Source organism: Oncorhynchus mykiss, chromosome 13, assembly GCF_057628025.1.
Source record: "Oncorhynchus mykiss isolate SJ-2025 chromosome 13, ASM5762802v1, whole genome shotgun sequence".
Taxonomy (NCBI): Eukaryota; Metazoa; Chordata; class Actinopteri; order Salmoniformes; family Salmonidae; genus Oncorhynchus; species Oncorhynchus mykiss.
The window spans coordinates 32,480,731-32,504,628 of NC_143034.1; the positions used below are offsets into that span (position 1 = coordinate 32,480,731).

General features: G+C 43.9%; 2 protein-coding genes across 6 annotated transcripts in view; both read right to left on the minus strand.

Moving 5' to 3' along the window:
* Positions 1 to 35: 35 nt before the first annotated feature.
* Positions 36 to 19,684, minus strand: vps54 (VPS54 subunit of GARP complex). 4 transcript variants are annotated; one of them, XM_021557294.3, is made up of 24 exons: positions 19,407 to 19,684; positions 17,595 to 17,766; positions 16,924 to 17,168; positions 16,438 to 16,522; positions 16,235 to 16,269; positions 15,857 to 15,988; positions 15,361 to 15,746; positions 14,854 to 14,980; positions 14,646 to 14,693; positions 14,124 to 14,231; positions 13,809 to 13,864; positions 10,337 to 10,433; positions 9,499 to 9,860; positions 7,490 to 7,619; positions 7,089 to 7,270; positions 6,864 to 6,976; positions 5,945 to 6,008; positions 5,714 to 5,819; positions 5,499 to 5,586; positions 3,842 to 3,963; positions 3,631 to 3,711; positions 3,405 to 3,512; positions 3,092 to 3,186; positions 36 to 1,324 (listed from the first exon to the last, which is right to left on the minus strand). In XM_021557294.3, exons 2-24 carry the CDS (start codon positions 17,734 to 17,736, stop codon positions 1,219 to 1,221), a joined length of 3,018 nt encoding a protein of 1,005 aa, XP_021412969.3. In that variant the 5' UTR covers positions 17,737 to 17,766; positions 19,407 to 19,684; the 3' UTR covers positions 36 to 1,218. The 4 variants fall into 4 exon arrangements, with proteins under 4 accessions (XP_021412969.3, XP_021412970.3, XP_021412972.3 ...); XM_021557295.3 differs by lacking the exon at positions 19,407 to 19,684 and adding an exon at positions 19,075 to 19,272; XM_021557297.3 differs by lacking the exon at positions 14,646 to 14,693.
* Positions 19,685 to 21,634: 1,950 nt separating this feature from the next.
* LOC110486013 (E3 ubiquitin-protein ligase pellino homolog 1) overlaps positions 21,635 to 23,898 on the minus strand; it is a 46,494-nt gene continuing 44,230 nt past the window's right edge. For both annotated transcript variants that reach the window (XM_021557303.3, XM_090196041.1), the window contains one exon: positions 21,635 to 23,544. In XM_021557303.3, the coding sequence (XP_021412978.1) occupies positions 22,957 to 23,544 (588 nt within the window). In that variant the 3' untranslated portion in view covers positions 21,635 to 22,956. The remainder of the gene's footprint in view (positions 23,545 to 23,898) is intronic.

A 23,898-nucleotide genomic window follows, 5' to 3' on the forward strand; every position in this document is an offset into this window, starting at 1 on the left:
AGATGGACAGAGAGAAAAGGCCAAAGTAGAAATGCTTCCATATTGTCCCATGTTTTATTCAGTTTCCTGGGATTCAAGACAAACACTCAGGCATGCGGTCAGATTTTCAGTTTGCCACACTTTCTTACCCAGAGTGCCCAACAGTCATACGCTCACAGGCACTCAAACAGTATGCTATTTATCAAAAGTAGGCACTTTTGAAGTAGACCACTTTACTGGATGGTGCTTTTTGTTATATACACCAGTAGATCCTCACAGTGTAAGACAGGCAGTGAATAGAACTGGGAAACAAGACTTTTGGTTGGAGCTTAACTACGTTAAAAAAGACAAACCAATCAGAGGCTAATGTTCGTTCATGCTTCCAAGAGAATTACTTAGCTCGGGCATATAGTCGCTCAAAGTGGCATTGTGTTGAAATGGCTCACTCTTACTGTACAGACAGCACAGTAAAGGTTTAATTTAGTGCCATGGAAGGAATTTGTTTGCAGATGTATTCAGCGCAAATTATGCTCCATCTGAAGCTCTCGTTAGAGAAGTGTTTTTAGTCAACTTAAATGCCATTTAGCTTAAACATGGGTCTGAATCTATGAGCGTGTCGAAGTGGCCTTGTTATTCCTTACTTCGTTGACCGACGCAAGAAAAACTATGCTTTCAACCTGAAAATAAATAAAAAAAATCAGTTCTCCAGTAAGTGACATGTTCTGAACCATGTCAGCATTTCAGTCCAATCATTCATCTGTTTTTAATAAGTCATCTATAGTTGAATTACAGTGTGATGAGGTAACGGGCAGCAGTTGCATCCTAAAGGTGTCTCGTATCTCATTGTAGCCCCCCCAGAGAGGTGCTCTTTAAAAAAAAGCCCATGTCAGTGTCTGAAATGGCACCCTATTCCCTAGATCATGCACTAGTGGTACACTGTATAGGGAATAGGGTGCCATGTTATGTAGCCTGTCCTACACAATGGCCGCTTCAGTGTTTGGTCCCACACCGGTGCTGCCTGGGGGAGTTTCTCCCTTGAAGAAGCACCACTACCAGACCTCCTCCACTCTCTTTCTGTACACAGACAGCGTGGGCTTCAGTGAGATCCCTGGGCAGGCTGGCTGCTGGAGGTGCAGTCTCTTTACAACAAGAATCTGAGTTAGTTTCTCCCCTCCCTCCGGGGTGGGTTAACAAGGCGTTACACACTGTAGGTAGGTAGGACGACTACTACCCCCATCATCACCTCTTCTGCTCCCAGATCTCAGCCATGTTCAAGTCTAGCTTCTCAAGTGTCCTCAGTGATTGAACATTCTCAGTGTAAAACGCGACATCCACCGTCACCAGCCTGGGATGGGAATCAGAGAAGTGCTTTCAAGTCATCAACAAGTCCATTGAAATGGTCTTTTAGCTTTAGTGACAAGAAGCTGTTTTATCAGACACATTAAGCCTAGTTCTGGACAAATGACTTTCATTAGAGATTCTCCGTTGAGCATGCTTTTTAGTCCAGGAGTAGATTTAACCTTTCTGATCTCCCCATCCCGGATCCGGGTTCGTGAATACAGACTCAAGCTCATTACCATAACGCAACGTTAACTATTCATGAAAATCGCAAATGAAATGAAATAAATATGCCATCTCTCAAGCTTAGCCTTTTGTTAACAACACTGTCATCTCAGATTTTCAAAATATGCTTCTCAACCATTGCAAAACAAGCATTTGTGTAACAGTATTGATGGCTAACGTAGCATTTAGCATTAACATTCAGCTGGCAACATTTACACAAAAAAACAGAAAAGCATTCAAAAAAATCATTTACCTTTGAAGAACTTCAGATGTTTTCAATGAGGAGACTCTCAGATAGCAAATGTTCAGTTTTTCCTGAAAGATTATTTGTTTAGGACAAATCGCTCCGTTTTCTGCGTCACGTTTAGCTATGAAAAAACCCCTGTATCCAGGATTGTGTAAATCTATCAGCAAGCTCATTAGCATAACACAACGTTAACTATTTATGAAAATCGCAAATGAAATGAAATAAATATGCCATCTCTCAAGCTTAGCCTTTTGTAAACAACACTGTCATCTCAGATTTTCAAAATATGCTTCTCAACCATAGGAAAACAATCATTTGTGTAAAAGTAGCTAGCTAGAGTTAGCATTTCGCGTTAGCATTTAGCGTTAGCATTAGCGTTAGCATCCAGCACGCAACATTAACAAAAACATAAAAGCCTTCAAATAAAATCATTTACCTTTGAAGAACTTCTGATGTTTTCAATGAGGATACTCTCAGTTAGATAGCAGATGCTCAGTTTTTCCAAAAAGATTCCTTGTGTATTAGAAATAGCTCCGTTTTATACATCACATTTGGCTACCAAAAAAAATCCATAAATTCAGTCCTCAAAACGCAAACTTTTTTCCAAATTAACTCCATAATATCGACTGAAAACATGGCAAACGTTTTTTAGAATCAAGCCTCAAGGTGTTTTTCACATATCTCTTCATTGATACATCGTTCTTGGATACATGCTTTCTCTCCTGAATCCCAGGAGAAAATGACCGCACCTGAAGATTACGCACAAATTTAGACAAAGGACACCGGGCGGACCTCTGGAAAATGTAGTCTCTTATGGCCAATCTTCCAATGATATGCCTACAAATACGTCACAATGCTGCTAAGACCTTGGGCGAACGACAGAAAGTGTAGGCTCGTTCCTTGCGCAATCACAGCCATATAAGGAGAGAATGGAAAACAGAGCTTCAGAAATTCTGCTAATTCCTGGGTGATGCATCATCTTGGTTTCGCCTGTAGAATGAGTTCTGGGGCACTTACAGACAAAATCTTTGCAGATTCTGAAACTTCAGAGTGTTTTCTTTCCAAAACTGTCAAGAATATGCATAGTCGAGCATCTTTTCGTGACAAAATATCGCGCTTAAAACGGGAACGTTTTTTATCCAAAAATGAAATAGCGCCCCTAGAGCTCTAACTGGTTAATCTGTGTGTTTTATTACTATTTTTGGTATGGTCAAGCAGAGAACTGTAGGACACATTTTTGGGGCAATATTACAGAAATGTTCTCTCTCAACCCCCACAGAATCCGAGGTGAGAAACACTCACCCGTGTTGTGGTCCACCGTCGTGGTGCACCCCGAGACGGGCCAGCTGCCTTTTAAGGTGCATTTTAAGGCTGGCATTGATCCTCAGGAACAACATCTAGGCCCAGAGAAAAAAACAAACACACAACGTTACCCTCAAAACATCTAGTCAGCTGCGAATGCAATGAAAACCACCTGGACCGTGCCCAGTATGTTGAGAATAGCAGTAGAATTAACTACAGCGTCGTCACGTAGTACATTGTATTATTCATTATTACACATTTGAATAATTAGAAGTCATTGAATAGGATCTCTGTGGTATTATTGGCATATTACCTGTGCCTGTTCCTCAGGTAGCAGCTCGTAGAGGGCTTCATGCATTTTGGCCATTTGTTTACAGACGTTGCGAAAGCAGGCCGACGGCATGGGGGCCTTGACTTCATACTGGCGGGAGACGAGATAGATATGTTGACACACTGACGTTGCTGTAGCCAATCTTCTAAAGTGGTATAGTAGGTTAGACGGGGAGAGTTTGAGAGTGGTTTGGACCTGTAGAACTCACCTTAGACAGCACCTTCTCAAACATGCTGTCCATGATCGACACCAGTTTAGCGGAGATCTCCGCTATGTGATCGTTGTAGTCCTGCCCCCCCCCCCAAAAAAAAGAAAAACGTTTCTTAAAACTCAAAAGGCCTACACGTCGTGTCACTCACAGTGTACAAGTGAATCTCCGAACTAGAGTACTGTCCTCGTGCGTGGAGGTCCGTGCTCACCTTAGTGATGTGGTCAAAGTGCCTGAGGACGCTGTACTGCTTGGGCGTCAGCTTGGTCTCAAAGTGGGCCCTGATGACGGGAATGTAGTGAACCACCAGCTGAAGACAGCGAGAGGCCAGGGCTGAGGAAAGACACACACTATGGTTATTTCTACACGGACATCACAGACAGGAACACACGGCTAATACGAATGTGGAGGTTACCCTGTAGTGGGGCAAAACCTACGGTTCATAGCAAAGCACTGGGTTGTGTTCAGTAGGGCACACTCCATAGCGAGACCATTTTAAAATGTTTTGAAATGGAAAATGAAATTGCTCGTCTTATTGGACACGCCCAAGTAGTACATTAGCAGAGTATGTGAGTGGAGTTGAGCAGGATTTGTTTCATGGAGCAGTGACAACTCCTAACCGCTCCACTAAAAACTCACTCCATTCAACAAACACCCGTTGATTTGTGAGACTACCCGGACCTACCATTTGGTTCTGAAGAATTGAACACAAACCATATGATTGGAATAAAAATGAAAAAGGTGTATGTAAAAAGTGCACATTTTAAATAGCATATAAACACTAAATAGGACAGGGAGCCTAAGAAGGAACCAAAATGAATGATTTATATTAGTTCAAGGCTATAGCCTACAAAGAAATACATTGTGAAGCATTTGCGAGTGCGACACAATTGGCTGGTAGGGACATAAAGCCCTCAGCATTAAATCATTATAGTCTATAAATTGCGCAGGCCGTGACTTATTTAGAATTCAATACAAATTAAACAAAAATGTACTTATTAGTGCCTTTGAATATATATTTTAGAAGCACACGTTTGGCCAGTCTGTGGTGTCAGGAGAGCCGGCCGGCAGCAGAGAATAGAGCCACTGGGGATGTTAAACACCATTTTGGCCACTCTTACCAGGCTGGGCAGAGATGCTGTTTTTTGTTTTTTCTCCCCCCCCTTCTATAGGCAGGCCTAAAGGTTTTTAGGTAATATAACCCAATAAAAATAGAAAGCTTATTGAATAGATAATTAAATTCATTTTTGTTCTGACCCTTTATTTAACTAGGCAAGTCAGTTAAGAACAAATTCTTATTTACAATGATGGACTCGGAACAGTGGGTTAACTGACCTTGTTCAGGGGCAGAACGACAGATTTTTACCTTGTCAGCTCGGGGACTCGATCCAGCAACCTTTCGGTTACTGGCCCAACGCTCTAACCACTAGGCAGGTAGTGGGGGTTCGAGCGTTGTGCCAGTAACCGAAAGGTTGCTGGATCGAATCCCCGAGCTGACAGAGATCAGATTTTTAGTTTAGAAATAATTTGCTACAATGACACATCGTTCCTTTCTTTCTTTAAGCATGTAGTAAAGTCATGCTTTAGGGATACGTGTCTTTTCCGATTCCACAATGATTCTTTAGTTGTGGACACATCACCACACTCGCTCTCTTTGTAAGTCACCTTGATTCAGCATGTGTGTTTTCTCAGTTTCTTCATTAAAATATTTACAGAATTAACGCAAGGGGCTCTAGATAGCGTCGCACAAGTAGGCTACAAATGCATGCTGGGCCGGGCATGACGTGAGCGCTACTGACGCGCCAGCCTCTGGGAATCTCACGCCGCGCTCCAGTCAAATTGGGCACGCTCCAGCTCCGCGTACATACCCAGGTTTTTAGTGGTGATGGTCTTGAGTCCCACCACTTGTAGTGCTCCTGCCCCCAGGACCAGTTGGCAGCTCCGCGAGTTGAAGTGCTGTCAGAGAGAGAGAGGGTCAGGGACCATTCAATACAACATGGCAGTTTGTTAGTGGGATGCTTGCCGGGTAAATGTAGCCAACTCTCAGACCATCCTTCTACCACAGGGGGTGGTGTGTTGTTACCTTGAGTAGGTCTGAGAGGCGGGTGAGCATGTCTGTGGAGATGGAAGGGATGTCGTTGACACACTGACAGTACTCCAGGAAGATCCGGATTAGTAGTAACACCGTGCTGATGAGGAGGAACACAGAGGTCACCAGTCAATATGGGTCGCAATCATTTTTCCCTACATGCCTTCTGTTTTGAATGTGGGAGTGGAAAGGCGGATTAATCGTAGTTAGTAAATCAAAACTCACCCGACAACAGCATATTTCTGGCCATCAATGTGCAAATAATCACTTGGTTTCCTTTCTTCTGTGCCTGGTGTTGAGAAGACAGAAAATAAACTCAGTCAGTCTGGGGACAGACAAATATTTTGGGGGGACTGACCATCGGGAACCTGGACTGACAGTTGTGCAGAGCGTGGGTCAGTGACAGACTATGTTAAACATGGTATACAGAGCCTAAAATTCACTTTGTGGTCTACCAGCCACTCAGGTCCTTTACCAGCCAAAATATTTTTGCCATAATTACATAAAATGTTTGTTGTTAAAAAAAACCAATGATCATGCTTTGTAATGTTTCTAAAAACAAGAAATGTATTAGTACGAACTAATGTGGTATATTGCTGAATTTAATTTCATGTGATCTGAGTCCATAATATCAGAGACAAAATGTTCAGCTGCCCCTTTAAGTGTCTCTGAGATTTGGGATCTCTCCCTTTGCTATCGGTTGAAGCAGCAGACGCAATCCAACGTCGAAAAACAACCACACAATGTAAGTAACCCAACAAAAACGAGGACAAAGTTTCACTTTGTAAACTTGAGTAAATTAGACCAACTTTCACAGCGCCTCTAAAAATGAATCTATCAGCACTTAATTCAGTGTGCACAGCTCACCTGCCAGGCAGTGTTACAGCGAGAGGTGGGATATAGGATTCCTATTTATTTGAGCGATTAGCAGTTATGAAACGGAACAGCAGAAATACTTTATATAAACAGCTATTGCAACATTTTCCGTGCTCATACTTGACTTTTGACAATGTAATGCTTGCACTGTAGATCCCTGCAAATGGACCACCCGCCAACATGGCTGGTGGAATAGACACTTACCTGCCAAAATCTAAATCTACACGTGGGTGGCGGGTGCTAATTTTATGCTCAAATGGTATATTACCTTGGGGTTTGCGTTCGGGTAGTGTGATCCTGCCATCTGCTATGGAGTTAACCAGGTCCTGGAATTCTGCAGGGACCTCTGCCTGTTTCCACCGCTCATTGTCCAGCAGCAGACTGGAGATGAACACACACACACACAGTTAAGATAAACGGTTTTCAAGTTCCTGAAGTATTGCACATCTATTCCCTAGTAAGGTGTGTGTGTGTACACTCTCCAGTCTAGTACCTGAGCTTGGTCTTACGCTCCTCGTGGAAGCGGTGGACAAAGCGGTTGGCCTGGCTCTGTAGCGCCCCCCTTAGGGACACACTGCGCCTGCAGCACAGCTCCTCCGTGTCCCTCACAAAGCCTTCCACCGCCTGGGACAGAAACACAAACTCGGCCGAGCTCAGACGCTCCAGGGAGCCATCCTGGCGAAAGAGAGAGAGAGAGAAAGTGATTATTCAAGGTTACAAAACAGGAAACACTACCAGGCAGCGTTTCGAGTTATTCCCATTTTACATGGTCAATTCAGAGCAATGGAAATTCGAACCCTGCCTGTACAGTCACACACAAAGCCAGCTGAGAGTGCTTTGGTCATGCTGCGTGTTGTTTTTCCTGTCATGGCATGCGTTAAGCTAGCTAGCTACCTTGGCTCTGGCCATGAGGACTTTGACACAGCGGTCGTGGCTGACGTCTGAGGCGGTGTAGAGCAGCTCCTGGATGTTATTGGCCACGCGGCCCAGCTCCAGGTCACTGGGCATCATGTCCTCACTGGACCTGCAGCCGGACAGACAACACAAATACAATTACTAGAAAGACACTTTTTTTAGACATTCTATTTCCATTATACAGATGGCACACCATTTTTTTTTGTCTACTACAGAGTATAAAAAGGTCCCAGCCGGTCCCAACCTTTAAACATATATACACTCATTGGGCAGTTTATTCGGTACAGCCATCTAGTACCAGCCCACCCCCCCCCCCCAGCCTGAATTCCTTGGGGCATGGAAATGATGCTCAATTGGTATCAAGGGACTTAACGTGTGCCCCACACCATTACGCCTGTACCGTTGACACCAGACAGGATGGATCCATCCTGGCTTAAACCAAATCCTGACTGTCATCAGCATGACACAATAGGAACCGGGATTTGTTGGGAGCACGCAATGTTTTTCACTCCACAATTGTCCAGTGCTGGTCATCGTGTGCCCACTGGAGCCGCTTCTTGTTTCTAGCTGATAGGAGTGGAACCCGGTGTGGTGGTCTGCTGGAATAGCCCATCCGTGACAAGGACCGACTAGTTGTGAGTTCCGAGATGCTGTTCTGCACACCACTGTTGTACTGCGCCGTTATTTGGCCTGTTACCTTCCACGATTCTTGCCGTTCTTTTTCGACCTCTCTCGTCAACGAGCTGTTTTTCGCCCACAGGACTGCCGCTCAAAGTCGCTTAGGTCACTCGTTTTGCCCATTATAACGTTCAATGGAACAGTAACAGAATGCCACGATGCATGTCTGCCTGCTTTATACAGCAAGCCACGGCCACGCCACTCACTGTCTGTAGGTCCAGTTTTGTGTATGGGGTGGTGTATCTAAAAAAAAAAATGTCCAGCAAGTGTATACTTCCATCATTTGTTCGAACTGGTACTGGGCTACCTTGAGACGAGTCTTGTGAGGTGTCATAGAGAGACTCACCTTTCCACAGAGGGGTCATATTAGTGTGTAGCCCAAACTGTTTGGATGCTACAGACAGAAGTTGGCAGATCGGCAGTAGCGACTTTAGACGAGTCCCGTGACGCTTTGTGGGGGTCGTAGGGAAAAATGGTGTTTGTGAGTCTTTATATAAAAAGGGGTCATGTAGGCCAAACTGTTCGGACGCTACAGACGTTTGTGAGAAGAACGATTTTCGGGATGTCTCCTGGTCTAACAAACACTGCTGTAGCTCGGCCAGCTTCCGCCGCAGAAGGCTGACATCGGAGGTGTAGCTCTAGCTTAAACAGGGGGATTGTTTTATTATGTCAACTTGATTTCCAAAGGGGAGCGGATATCGACTCTAGGGTTAACCATGGCAAAATGCATAGAATCGCCGGAAACTTGCTTTAAAACGGCTAAATGTTCTCTCAGCTCCATGGTAGAATGTAGAATTGCAGAAGATTAGCTATAAAAACCATATATTTCACACAGTCAATTAAGAAATGTGTAGAATTTCAGGAAATTAGTTGAACTTAAATGTCTTTACACCACCAAAATGGGGGCCTCAAATGTTCTCAAAAATGTTGCCTGGCCAACAGACCGACTGCCCAACCCACCACCTAAGCCCCTTTTTGATCCAGAATAACCCTGTATTCTCTGGTTGGGGTACACTCACACCATTCAAACACAGAAAAGCTGCTTTTAAACATACTTCCTTAAAACATTTTGGAATGAAAACTATTTCGCGTATATTGTAATTAATTACAGGTCATATTTGAGATAAATCTGGAAACACTGGACAGTTACTTTGATTTCCTGAGTCACAGCTGAATACAATCTTTATCACACTGCCTTGCCAACCCAAACTTTACTTTGGTGGAAAAATAACCAGGCCAGCACAGTATAGCCTGACTCAGTAGTGTTAACAGTGCGTGTTTGTGGTTGGTGAAGGTGGTGAGTGACTCACGAGATGCCGGCGGCTCCTCCTGGCTGGAGAGCGTGTTCCCTGCTGGAGGACGACTCGGTGGTCCCTGAGGCGGAGTCACTACCACAACCATCCAAACGTGACAGGGCCTGCCTGGGCCCCACCGTGGAGCTCTGCTCCTGGCCCCCGCCTGCCCCCAGGTTCAGCTGGGCATCATTTAGAGCGTCGCTGATGAACAGGCCCTCGTGGGTGAGGTAGGCCAGTTCTGCTTCCCCCTGATTGAGAGGGGTCCCTGGGGCCTCAGCCAGGCCCCCCGCTGCAGCCGCAGCCCGCTCCAGCAGACGGCTCTTCTGGTTGCTGTCCAGCGCCTCCAGCACCACATTCCTCACCACACTGAGCGTTGCCTGGATGAGGACATATGGTTCACTTCCATTTAAATTCCAGTCAATTCAGAAAGTAAACAATACCAATTATAAATGTCCCTCATTGAAAAGCATTGAAGAGAATTGGTATTTCAGTGTACTTCTTGAATTTAAATGGAATTGACCCCAACCTTGCTAACTACACCAGATAAATAAAAAGGCACAGATCATCAACTTCTGAGTCCTACAACGCGCCAGTAAAGTAATGCACTTTAAACAGCTGATTTGCGCGTCAACCAAAGAGAAATGTGTAGACACTGCCAAAATAACAAATGCTAGTGTTGTTCTATTCTTCTATGCCAATTTATATAGCAAGACATCTAACTACCTTCCATTTTCTTTACCTCATAATACACCTTTTTCAAGTATTCTATTCAGCAAGAGGACAATTCCATAAATCCCATTTTGATTCAATCAAACCAACCGGGATTGTATTTTTAATAAAGTATGATCCTCACCTTGATCCTCTTCAGGAAGAGAATGAAGTTCTCAAAGACGGACTTCAGCAGCTCAAACCACTGGGGGAAGGTCATCAGACGCATCTGGTCTGCCAGCCTGACCAACCAGAAGCAGAGAGAAGGGTCTTATTATAGCAAAATGTTTTGCAACAGAAAGAGGTTCTTCAATCCTTTAAAATGGTCTCTTGAAAAACACCTAGAAAAAAGTCGCCTTAAATTCCTATTACTAAACAACTCAAACAAGGTCTTTTTCTTTTCTTTGCCAGCTTGATGTTTATTTTGGATATAACAGGAGAGTCATACCAGCAATGCCATATCAGAATGGTAATTTGCATAGCATTTTTATTCATGTGAACAATATATTTTTTTACTTTAGGTCTGCTTCAATGGCTTTCATAGGTAGGTAAGCATTGTTAAATGAGGACTGATGTCAAATTATGGTAATTTTATATGTCCAAAACATTAATATTCAATTACATTCAAATTCATGCGTTTTCAAGTGGTGTATAGTGCCAAGTCCCTCAAAATGGTTGTTACATTTCTAAACGATCCAGGTTTTTCCACATGTTCAGACTACATTGAGAAAATATGACAACGTGCAGTTATCATTATTATTATTATTATTATAATATACACAACTTTAAGTCTGAATATTGATGAATTGACCCCATGGGTCATGAAATGTGGTTTAACCAATTTGTTGCCCAGTAGTGTTGTCAATTGAAATCATATTTTTTCACCAAAATAAGTATTTTTTTTTATTAAAAAAAAATAAATGTACCCTATTCTTAGTCCAAAGTGCTTAAGTAAAGCCCTCACTGTCAATCAGAAACATATACCAGGGTCAGCCTGCCAGCTGAAAATATCTGCCTGTGTGTGTAGGCTACATGCACGCACACACACAATGTCTTCAATAAAAAAATGTAGAAGTACAACTGTTTGTGTCCAATTATTATGACTTAGATGAATTCAGACCACATTTTATGAGTAATCAATGCAGAAATCCAGGTAATTCCAAAGGGTTCAAACATTTTCTTGCAACTGTATAAACGTACGCACGCATGCACACACACACACAGGAAAATCCTATGTTTGGCTTTAAATGATGCAGGAGGGCTGGGGAGTTGAACAATCAAGTTTAATTCAAATGTTTTGTTCATATCCACTTCTAAATCCATTGTCAAAACATGCTCTACCAGCCCGTTGAGAATAGGGTTATATCCATTGTCAAAACATGCTCTACCAGCCCGTTGAGAATAGGGTTAATCGGTTATTGGACATATTCAGGTTCTTCCAGTTGGTGTCTAGTGAATACCACCCAGGGGTATTGTGATGATAAACTTTAACAACATAGCAGATAGAAAAGTACAAAAATAAAAACGGACCAAATTCAAAGATTTAATTTCAAACCTGGATTAAATTGGGATACGATCAAGTGCATTCGGAAAGTATTCAAACCTCTGACTTTTTCAACGTATTTTTATGTCACATCCTTATTCTAAAATTGATTGTTTTTTCCCCCTCATCAATTTACACACAATAAAAAAAAAACTAGTTTAGACATTTTTACAAATGTATTAAAAATAAACTGAAATATCACATTTACATAAGTATTCAGACCCTTTACTCAGTACTTTGTTGAAGAGCTTTGGCAGCGATTACAGCCTCAAGTCTTCTTGCGTATGATACTACAAGCTTGGTACACCTGTATTTGGGGAGTTTCTCATTTTCTGCAGATCCTCAAGCACTTTCAGGTTGGCTAGGGAGCATTGCTGCACAGCTATTTTCAGGTCTCTCCAGAGATGTTTGATCGGTTACAAGTTCGGGCTCTGGCTGGGCCACTCAAGGACATTCAGACTTTTCCTGAAGCTTCTCCTGCATTGTCTTGGCTGTGTGCTTAAGGTTGTTATCCTGTTAGAAGGTGAACATTCGCCCCATTCTCAGGTCCTGTGTGCTCTGGAACAGGTTTTCATCAAGGATCTCTCTGTACTTTGCTCCTTTCATCTTTCCCTTTATCATGACTAGTCTCCCTGTCGCTGAAAAACATCCCCACAGCATGATGCTGCCACCACCATGCTTCACCATAGGGATGGTGCCAGGTTTCCTCCAGGCGTGACGCTTGGCATTCAGGCGTGAATCTTGGTTTCATCAGACCAGAGAATTTTGGCATTCAGGCCAAAGAGTTGAATCTTGTTTTCATCAGACCAGATAATCTTGTTTCTCATGGTCAGAGTCTTTAGGTGCCTTTTGGCAAACTCCAAGCAGGTGCCTTTTACTAGGGAGAGGCTTCCGTCTGGCCACTCTACCATAAAGACCTGATTGGTGGAATGCTGAAAGATGGTTGTCATTCTAAAAGGTTCTCCCATCTCCACAGAGGAACTCTAGAGCTCTGTCAGAGTGACCATCAGGTTCTTGGTCACCTCCCAGACCAAGGCTCTTCTCTCCCGATTGCTCAGTTTGGCCGGGAAGCCAGCTCTACGATGAGTCTTGTTGGTTCCAAACTTCTTCCATTTAAGAATGATGGAGGCCACTGTGTTCTTGGGAACCTTTAATGCCGCAGACATTTTTTGGTACCCTTCCCCAGATCTGTGCCTCGACACAATCTTGTCTCAGAGCTCTACGGACGATTCCTTTGACCTCATGGCTTGGTTTGTGCTCTGACATGCACTGTCAAATATGGGACCTTTATATAGTCAAGTGTCTGCCTTTCCAAATCATGTCCACCCTACTGAATTTACCACAGGTGGACTCCAATCAAGTTGTAGAAACATATCAAGGATGATCAATGGAAACAGGATGCACCTGAGCACAATTTCTAGTCTCATAACAAAGGGTCTGATACCTTATTTACAAGTTGTTTTTTAAAATGTTTTATTACATTAGCAAAAACTTCTAAAAACCCGTTTGCTTTGTCATTATGGGGTATTGTGTGTAGATTGCTGAGGTTTTGTATTTATTGAATCAATTTTTGAATAAGGCTGTAACGTAACAAAATGTGGAAAAAGTCAAGGGGTCTGAATACTTTCTGAAGGCACGGTCTGTCTCTCTATTTATGCAACAATGAAAATTCAAGAACACAAAAAGAAAACTTGCGGGGCCAAATCAAATGATCTGAAGGCAGAATTTGTCCAGACTGTTGAAGAGCCCTGTCCCTAAACAATACGTTTATCTGACAATCTAACGTACGCCCTCATAACTAGATTTCCACAACCAGATTGGTTTCATAGCCCTGGCGTCATATTCCAAGCGCTCCTTTCAATGACAGATTAACGCAGTCTAACTCATTGTTGTTGTTAAGACAACCATAACCAACTGGTTTAGCTTCCTTTCCTTTGTTGAGGAAGGATTCTCAGAACACCAGGCCATATTTTGACAACACCTCCAGTGCATTCGGTAGATATTACCAGCAGCTCAATGTGCTCAAGCAATTACAAACACATTCAATGTATAGCTAGCTAACTGTACTACTCACTTTGTGATGATGTCAGTGTCGATTTCTTCAATCTGTGACACCGAGTCGACAACAGACTGTGGGATAAGAGTATGTTACTTTCCATATCGGTTTTACCAACTCAAAATGTATTTCTCGTTTGATAAAGGTATGCTAGTTCAGGAATAGACCAAAAAAGTGGAACTCTGAGAGGGTGCTGGAGGAGAGGTTTGGGAAATACCCTTAACATGTCAAAACCCTTTTCCCAATTTCACCATAAATGTTTATGATCATGAAGTATAAGTCTATTCTCTGATACTGTGTCTGTCTTCTCTGATACTGTGTCTGGTCTTTTACCTGCGTGACGATGCTTTTGGCTGCTAGGATCATCTCGTCGCTGTAGATGTCCAGAAAATCCAGCTTCCGCTGCCTGAGCAAGCCAAACACCAAAGACTCCAGCCTGTCCTGTATCCCCCGACACACACACACACACAGTGAGCAATACTATAAAGCCAAATAATTCCAATCAGAGTAATTCTTCACTTCAAGAGATCAATTATGATAAGACCAATTCATCAAATCAATTACAATAAACTAATAAACAAAGAGATTCATATTTCAAACCAATTAAGACAATGATTTCCGCATAACGAAGATAATTAAAATCCCCTTCAGAGTCATTCAAAGTTACCATACCCATAATAACAAAAAGGCAATTGCCAATTGTGCTACTGAAATGTAAATTAGGTTGACGATTGAAGAGATCAACACATTGATGTTTTCCTCTGATCTGAACAAACTATACAGGAGTACCCAACATGTGCCATTTTTATTCACTTGATTCCAAGTAGCAAACTTGTTCGGAAGAGTCAGACCCACCTTTATTGAGACTGAACGTTTGTATTGCATCTGTGAGAACAGTGACCACTGTGACAAAACACAACCTCAGTTTGGTGCTCCAACCACACCTACACATTCTCAACATTTTCCATTTATGGTTGAACTCAAGCTATAGGGTTCAAACCACAACTTCATTCAGATGTAAACATTGTTTATATATTTATTTTTTTATCTCAATGGTACAGACCTTCTCCATGACCTGTCCGTCGTCCTCCAGACTCCTGCTGAGGTCACTCCTGGAGTACATGCTAAAGTCCTCCACCATCATCTTGTCTATCAGCTTCTCCATCTCACACAGCTGCGAGCCCAGGTGTCTGCAGGGGGGAGACAGGAGACGTCACAGGGTCCAAAGGCCACACTCTGAATACACAGAGTATTTCACGATGGGACTTGTGTTTAAAATGACTTATATTGACATGAAACTCTGTGAAAAGTATTCTGACTAGAAGTGGTGTGTATTTTAAACTTTCAGCATGATACCGTTCTGCAACCACGCTATATTTGTGCTTCAAGCTTACTCACAATAAATAGTTGGCGTGGACTGCTGCTTACTCTGATTTGATGTATGTTGTTTGTCTCATATGAGTGTCAGCGCATTTAATCAGACAAGTGTCACCACTGTGTGCGTCGATAGATCTGAGTACGTAACAACAAACATGCTACACACACACACACACACACACCACCCCCCCACCTGAAGCTGTGTATCCCCTGCAGCTCCTGCTGCAGCACCTCCTTGGTGGTGGCGATGAGCTCCAGGGCCCCAACGAACTCCGAGGTGGAGAGCAGCAGCTGCACAGTGGGCTGGCTCTGATGCACCGCCGCCATCAGCTTCAGCTTGTTGTGCAGCCGCGCGCAGTTGGAGCGCGTCAGCGCCTGCCGCAGTGCCCGCAGCGGACCTTCGCACATGATGCGTTCGATGGCGGCCGTGCGGCCCCGGAGGACTGCCACGGCGCGGGCGGTTTCGGTGAGGCGGTCCTGGAGCTCGTGCTGGGAGGACATGGCGTGGAAGAAGGCCTCGGAGCGCAGGGAGATCTGGCGCGCGATGCTCACCTCCACCACGTCGAGGTAGTGGCTCAGCTGAAGAAAGAGAGGGATGGAGAGAGGGAGAAGCCAACAACAGGAAACATGACGGTGAAGCAATGAAACAACGCAGGACATGACAATTGTTCAAGTTTTCGCCGTCTCACCTTTTCCTGTAGTAACCGTGACGATGCCATGTCCCTGCTGCTCTTCCGCCCAGCGCTGTTGAAGTGGGACCATGGTAGGACCGCGTTAAAGGTTGTTGGGTCGTCTAGTGCAAAGTCAGGCTTCATGAAGATCTGTTTAAGCCAGACATTAGGCAGATATTAATTTTGGAATCCAGAACAAAATATGTGTGCTGCTCTGTCTAGACAAGGGAGATATTAATACAATTAAAAATATATATTAAAAAGTTTACGGTATTAATGACAGTTTGAGGATCATGAAAGCATAGTGTCAAATCAAGGGGACGAGACAGTTCAATAGGGCTCTAGAAATCCCCACAACTCACACATATACAACCCAAAACAAGAGGAAGTAATTACCTTGGGAACCTGCTCCAACTCTGTTCTTGATTTGTCTACGAAGAAGAGAAAGTGAAAGAGCATATTAGTTGAATCAACTCACTTCAACACTGAAAGGAAATTTGAGATTTGACCAAACAAATAAGATTGATCTGTCCGTATGGTCCAAAATAGATACGGTAGGCCCCAGTCATTATGGTGCAGAGCTGTTTAATATTGCATACCGTGGTTGTTTGTGATGCTGGAGACCGCATCCAGCTCATCCTTGTTGGGACAGATATTCTTGCATCGCTCATGGATTTTCTCCCTCTACAGAAAAACACAGACACAATTTAGTTTAGGCCTAATAGCTTATACAGTTGAATTATAGTGGATACATTTTCTTAGTGCTATTTCGACCATGAGTAAAGGGAAGAGGACAAAGTCTTAGAAATAGCTTAAAAAGCCATGTTCATTACATTCAAACATTAGAAAGAGGATTTGACACCTGGACTGTGTTCATCAGACACCAAACAGTCAAACTGGAAGGGACTATCTGGACTTGCCCAATAAGAAATGCACATTTTTATTTTTCATTGCAATGTGTTTTTAAATGTTTTCTGTTGCATGCCCTAATGAACACAACCCAGGCCAGACAGTGGCCTCTACTTCTGTCCAATCTACTGAATAATTCAAACTGAATGACAGGGGCAGCAGAGTACGTTGGTTACCTGAGCTGTTTCCTGCAGGTAGGGGCCAAAGTGTTCCTTTGTGATGTTGGGGAGGTAGAAGGAGGGCATGACTTCTGTCTCGGCAAAGTCCAGGCCCCAGGATTTGGTGAAGAAGTCAGACTCCCTCTTGGCCAGCCGTGGGTCATTCAGCGCGGCTGGAAGGTTCACCTTGGAGTTGTACACCGTCCACCTGTGCTGGTCGGCCACCACCGACGGGCCCTCGCACAGCCCCCGGGCTGCCTCGCCTGCAAGGGCACGTGGGAAATGTAGTCAATAGAAACCTTCAGCAGTATTAAAACATTTCATGTTCATGAGATGCATTCCATGGTTGCGCTCCAATTCTCTAGCCTGACCCACCATCCTCACCGATGCGCTCTTACTGAGGCTACCAATTCTCTACTACCCTTCACCAAGGAGTGTGCACTATTTCACTTCCGCTAATGCATTTAAAAGCTTTGGATTGGTGCGAGAATGGCTGGAGGGAGTGCCTTACACCAGTCCATTCCTTTTAAATCCATGAGGGAGAGTGTACAAGTGCAAACTTTGGGAGAGGGGTAGAAAATAGGACTGCAGTCAGCATATGGTTGATCAACAGTGGCACAAGATTAACCTTTATAGATAATAATCTTGTAAGACTGCTGGCCAACCATAAATGTAGGCTAGTTCTTTACCCGTGGGCTCCTTGGGGCAGACGTCGGGCAGGGAGTGGACGGGCCTGTAGTGTCGTGAGGAAGGGTCCCTGTCCTTCCGGAAGATCCCCTCGCTGCCACCACTGCTGGGATGAGGCACTGGGGAGGAGCTGTGGGAGGCCATGGCATCGGTGCACCTCTCCACGGAGGCTAGCTGAGTTAGCAAAAATAGCTCTGAGTCAGAGAGTATCAATACAAAAACAAAGACATAGCCTAAACATTAATGTTTGCGGTAACAAAATAACAAAACACTAAACCGGAACATCTGCAGAGTTCTTAGTCCAATGGCATTGCAAATAGGGACATAGAAAACTTGTGTCAGTAGTCAATCAATTCAGTCAATCCATTCAAAAGTCAGCCCATTTTTCTGTGCACGGCAATGACCTTCAGCCATTGTCACAAGTCACTAGTGTGAAGCAGAAGTGAAAGTGCAGATGTAGTGTCACTCAGACAATTGTGGCTCAGAGGTGCAGTTGAGCAGACGTTAGGCTATAATCTGAACAGTGAGGAAAGCGATGCCTTTTGACTCACTTCCACTGTGTACTGATTCAGTTATTGCTTTGTCTGCATAACTAGCCCAGTCTACCTAAACCGAATGATCAAATTCAAAGTAATTCATCATTGGTGATTAGAGGGTAGAGGGTGCCTAGAACAGAGCCTATGTTAACCAATATAATCAGACTAGAAGACAGTGTTGTGTCAGCAACTGAGACTATGTTTAACTGCCTACATGAGCAAAGATCCTTTGTTGTCTAATCTGTCTGTTGAAAAGATTAGGGTGAAAGGTGGGCAGATATCATCTACCTATAGGCTACAATCAGCTCCTGTCAATATGGATGTGTTGTCAGTTTCAGTAACATACATTGTCGAATGCAGGGTGAAATTAGAAAACAAATGATTTACACCAGACGTATAGTACGTCTGTCATATGACTGACTTACACCAACGTCACGTGCATCACGTTAAATAAAGGTGAAATGAAAATAAAATAAACACATCACAAGACACTGAACAAGTCATTGGGAAATGACATCGTAGCTGCCTATATCAACAACGTCATGTTAACGCATGTAGCTTGCTAACTAACTGGACAGCTACAGTCAGCCTAAATTCGCTAGCTTATTCCCTCGCTAGCTTGGATCAAAACTGTACTATGCAAAATGTCAAGAAAATATAGTCAGCTATTTCTGCGATTCAGATAATGTTCCAACTCCACCAGGGATGATGTGGTCAATTAACTAACGTTAGCTGGGTAACTTATCTGATCAGATGACAGTTTTAACTTACATTAATCTAGTTAGCTAGTTAACGTTATTTCACTTTTTAAATAGCTAGATAACTGAGTAGAGGGGTGCTTCCCTCACCACACTGCTAGACAACTGCAGCGCCTTAACTATCTCAGGAGGGGAACAAGGTAGCACGATAACTCTAGTTAGCGAAGTAGGTAACGTTAGCCAGTTACCTACTAACGTTATAGCTAAATATGAAACACCGCCGTCCACATTCGCATTTCCCCGTCATGCGGCAACATTAACCGTCATTGACCATTTTTCTAATTACTCTTTACAGACGAGATACGATTAACTCTCCGAGCATCGATATTCGAGTAGCTATCCACGACCGCAGCGGCCTGAAGAGACCAGCTGGTTACACGTCGACTGATAATCGAAGCTAGCAGAACGCTAGCCCGACAGCCAAACAGAAACGGAAGCAGTCCACACAAATAGATGACCGCTGAGCTGTTGTTGTTGTTGAAGAGCAGACACAAAAAAGAAGGTGCGTCATGTCTGGTACCTGTTGTTAGAAACACATTAGCTCTTGATTCTTCTTTCCACCATCACATTAGACGAACCAGGAGAAAACATCAAGCAAACCACCGCCGCCGGTACCGTAACCAGAATGCACTGCGCAAACAATCTTCTTCGAGTTCTTACGTGCATAACGATGCAGTCACAGCACACTGCCACAACATACTTTACTGCAGGGATAGGCGTGGGGGGCATGAGGGGCTGCAGTGGTTCGTGGCGTGGGGGTGCATGAGGGGCTGCAGTGGTTCGTGGCGTGGGGGGGCCATGAGGGGCTGCAGTGGTTCGTGGCGTGGGGGGCCATGAGGGGCTGCTGTGGCTCCTGGCGTGGGTCTGCGTACCCACATCTATACAGCCCCCTCCCCACCTTGCAAGCAAAACATTTTAGTGTTACAAAAAAAACAAGTTAATTTCCTGCAATTTTACGCATTTTGCTATAGGGTGTAGAGAAAATGTTGTAGTTTTAAAGCAAGTTTGCTGCAATTCGACACATTTAGCCATGGGGCAGAGAACATTTTGCAATTGTACGACTCATTTCATGAAGTTCTACTCATTTTGCCATGGGGTGGAGAGAAAAGTGTGCAGTTTTACAGCTTATTTCCTGCAGTTCTACACATTTCAAACTTTATTTGTCACATGTTTTTATTTAACTAGGCAAGTCAGTTAAGAACAATTTCTTTATTTACAATGACAGTGGGTTAAATGCCTTGTTCAGGAGCAGAATGACAGGGGTTTACCTTGTCAGCTAGGGGATTCGCTCTAGCAAACCTCTCGGTTAACCACTAGGCTACCTGCCGCCCCACTAGCAACCTCTCGGTTACTGGCTCTAACCACTAGGCTACCTGCCGCCCCCACATGCGCTGAATACAACATGCCCTTAACCAACAGTGCAGTTCAAGAAAGAGTCAAGAAAATATTTACCAAATAAACGAAAGTAAAAAAATTATAAAAAGTAACACAATAAAGTATCAATAACAAGGCTATATACAGGGGGTACCGGTAACAAGTCAATGTACAGGGGTGGGGGGTCAATGTAAATGATCCGGTGGCCATTTGGTTAATTGTTCAGCAGTCTTATGGCTTGGGGGTAGAAGCTGTTATGGAGCCTTTTGGTACTAGACTTGACGCTGCGGTACCACTTGCCGTGCGGTAGAAGAGAAAACAGTCTATGACTTTGGTGATTGGAGTCTTTGACAATTCTTTGGCCTTTCCTTTGACACCATCTAGTATATAGGTCCTCCTGGATGGTAGGAGGCTTGGTCTCAGTGATGTACTGGGCCGTAAGCACTACCCTCTGTATCGCCTTACGTTCAGATGCCGAGCAGTTACTATACCTGGCGTTGATGCAACCGGTCAGGATGCTCTCGATGGTGCAGCTGTATAACTTTTTGAGGATCTGTGGACCCATGCCAAATCTTTTCAGTCTCATGAGGGGGAAAAGGTGCTGTCGTGCCCTCTTCACGACTGTCTTAGTGTGTTTGGACCATGATGTGATGGACACCAAGTGATGGACACCAAGGAACTTGAAACTCCCGATCCGCTCCCTGTTGATGTTCCTGTAGTCCAGCTCCTTTGTCTTGCTCACATTGAGGGAGAGGTTGTTGTCCTGGCACCACACTGCCAGGTCTCTGACCTCCTCCCTATAGGCTGTCTCGTCGTTGTCGGTGATCAGGCCTACCACTGTTGTGTCATTTTGCCATAGGATGAAGGCAAATGTTTGCAGTTTTTAATATGATAACTGATGATCAATGGGCCCCACCCCGGTTGGTAATTCCCCCATGCTTACTACAATTTTAGATAGCTGGCCGCTAGACTGACTTACCAATAAAAAAAAACGTTTAGCTGACTTGGGCTATTTGAGTGACTGCTGATGCGCAACCAAATTGCACCTTGTGTTTTCTATTATTAAGTAAGTTGAGACCCCGACTGAGTTCCTAAAGAAAAATACAAATATAGTTGCCCAATCTCCTACCTACTGCTTATAACTGACAATTTTCACATTCTCATAAGTGGCAAAAGTATTTTTTATGTGAACTAGCTAGTACTGTCAATCCAAATGAATCCCGTGTAATAATAGGGCGAATGTCATTGCATATGTTATTTATTTCAGCTAAGTAAACCAAATATCTAGTATACATGAGTTCTGTCCAGTGTGGATTTGATGATCTTGGATTCCAACAGTGGACGGGAAAAAGAGCGAGGACTCACACAAATGTGAACAATTTCAAAGCTTTTCACTTTTATTCTTTGCAGTTGGTAAAAAATAAATGTGTTGTCTGCAACAGCAACCCTCTTTGCAGAAATAATACTCAACGTCCTGAATGAAGGCATCAGGCGACCAAGAGGATATAAAGCACAACAAACTGGTAAAACATGAATGGAAGTTGGTTGAACGGTAAAGAACATAAGCTCTCGCACATTACTCAAATTCGGGTACCAATCACTGCGTAAATTAAGATCAGAAGGCGATACACGGGTAAATGAACATACACACAAACATAAACATAAATATTATATACACACTGAATGCAGGTACACATGGAAGATGAGAGGGGAAAACTTTCATACCATCTGAAAAGTCAATGTGTTTTAGGGCCACACTTCAATTGAAAGAAAAAAAAAAACTGATCACTTGCTTTGAACACAGTCTGGACATTCAGATATGGGTCATTGTCAACAAGTTTCCATCAGTCAATTCATAGATCTGTTTCTCCAGTCCTTGTTCAGAAAGGCAGAAGGGTACACAGAGAGAAAAGTGATATTATTTTGTATTATGTAATTCTTCCACTTCCACCTTATACCTACCTACCTACGTGTTGATGTGGCGATTGATAACATTAAGATAGAGAACATGTTGGGTTTCATAGTAAAAAAAAAGGTACACGGCCATAAGCACTTTTTTTTTAATGCAATCGCCAAATAATGACTTAATAGGCCTAGTTTAACAACATGGGTCTTCATGTCTAAGAAAAAGGAGGTCATTCCAAAACAGTAGCTAGCATTACAAAGCATGCTTGTTTCTGCTACAATCACCTCGTAAGTTTCAGATAGAAAAAGAAATGACTATACTATAAAACGCCAAGCCACACACACACAGCCTCACAATGGATTTTGCATCGGAACATTACAAATCTGCACCTGTGGAAGAGTTTTCTGTGTTAGCATTTTTTCATTGTTAACATGAAAATAGAATTATAGTATCGAAAACAGCACTGCTAGAAAAAAGGTCACTTGGAAAAAAAGTATTCTGTAGCTCTCCAAAATATTTAAGTTAAGAAATGTTTAACAGTCCTTTAAGCTGTATTTCCACCATTCACTTGGTTATTGAATGGCCCTTGGGTCATGTTCATGAGCCACCAAACAGAAGAAAACTGTCTGAAACAGTGAGGGACTACCTGGATTTGTCCAATAAGAAACTAACATTTTCATTTTCTGTTGCAAAACATTTGAAAAGGTTTTCGGTTGTGTGCCCTAATGATCACAACCCTGGTAGTTGTTAAGTGTCAGTTGAGGTTTGGAAGGAGATCGCTGTCCATTATCTAGTCCAGGGGCCCTTGGAAGATGAGTCTGAGGTAGCCGCTCTCGCCGGCCAGCTGCTGCACGCAGAACGGACACGCGGCGTGGAAAGTGTGCGTGCCGTGTGGCAGCGGGATCTGGCTCCAGAACGCCGCCGTCTTCTCCGAGCACACATGACCGCACGGACTAAAGGCGTGTGTGGGCGGTGCCGCGTCCAAGTAAAACCCCGCCTCACACCCCAGCCATAACGGTACATATGGCCCCCTGGTTCGGCACATGGGGCACTCCCTCTCACGGCCCACCTCCACCACCTCATCCTCGGGCTCCCGTCCTTGGCCTCCCCAGGCGTGGTAGCCGTGCACATGGCCGCATCGGAGGTAGGCCCAGGGCTGTTTCTCATCTAGGATCTCCTTGCGGCGGAGGCTGGGGAAGGCCAGGGTGTTGAAACCCACGGGGCACTGGGGCCGCCCGGCATTCAGCTCCTGCCTCAGGGCCTCCAGGTGCTTTACGGTGGGAGTGCGCGAGAGGCCCTCGGCCGTGCGCCACAGGAGGGTGGCGCCGCACAGGTCGATCAGCGAGCCATCCACCAGTTCCTGGCTCTCGCTCTCCACCTGCAATGGGAGAGAGGTTCAGGACAAGAGACACAGAAATATTAGAAAAGAGATGGCAAGATATTAACAGACACAATACAAACACATGCTCCACATGGAGTTGCTCTGCAATGTGTCAACGGTCCAGTAGACGGCAACCTACGGATGCCACATTTAATAGCTGTGGGGTGAAGGTGGGATCCTGGGTTCTCCATTAAGGCACTTAATGTAGTGCTTTTCATTTGTTTGGAGTGAGAAGAGATACTGTGAGTATATTATTTTGAGCATTGTCCTGTATTATTCAGTATGTACAGTGCCTTGCGAACGTATTCGGCCCCCTTGAACTTTGCGACCTTTTGCCACATTTCAGGCTTC

What these genes read in the sequence shown, in the direction of transcription:
- vps54 (XM_021557294.3), bottom strand. Translation starts at nt 17,736, where the DNA reads ATGGCCTCCCACAGCTCCTCCCCAGTGCCTCATCCCAGCAGTGGTGGC. An exon ending in ACCTGCAGGAAACAGCTCAG is followed by an intron (nt 16,523 to 16,923) that starts GTAACCAACGTA and finishes GTTTTTCTGTAG; the next exon opens with AGGGAGAAAATCCATGAGCG. An exon ending in GCCTCTCAGACCTACTCAAG is followed by an intron (nt 5,587 to 5,713) that starts GTAACAACACAC and finishes TCTCTCTGACAG; the next exon opens with CACTTCAACTCGCGGAGCTG.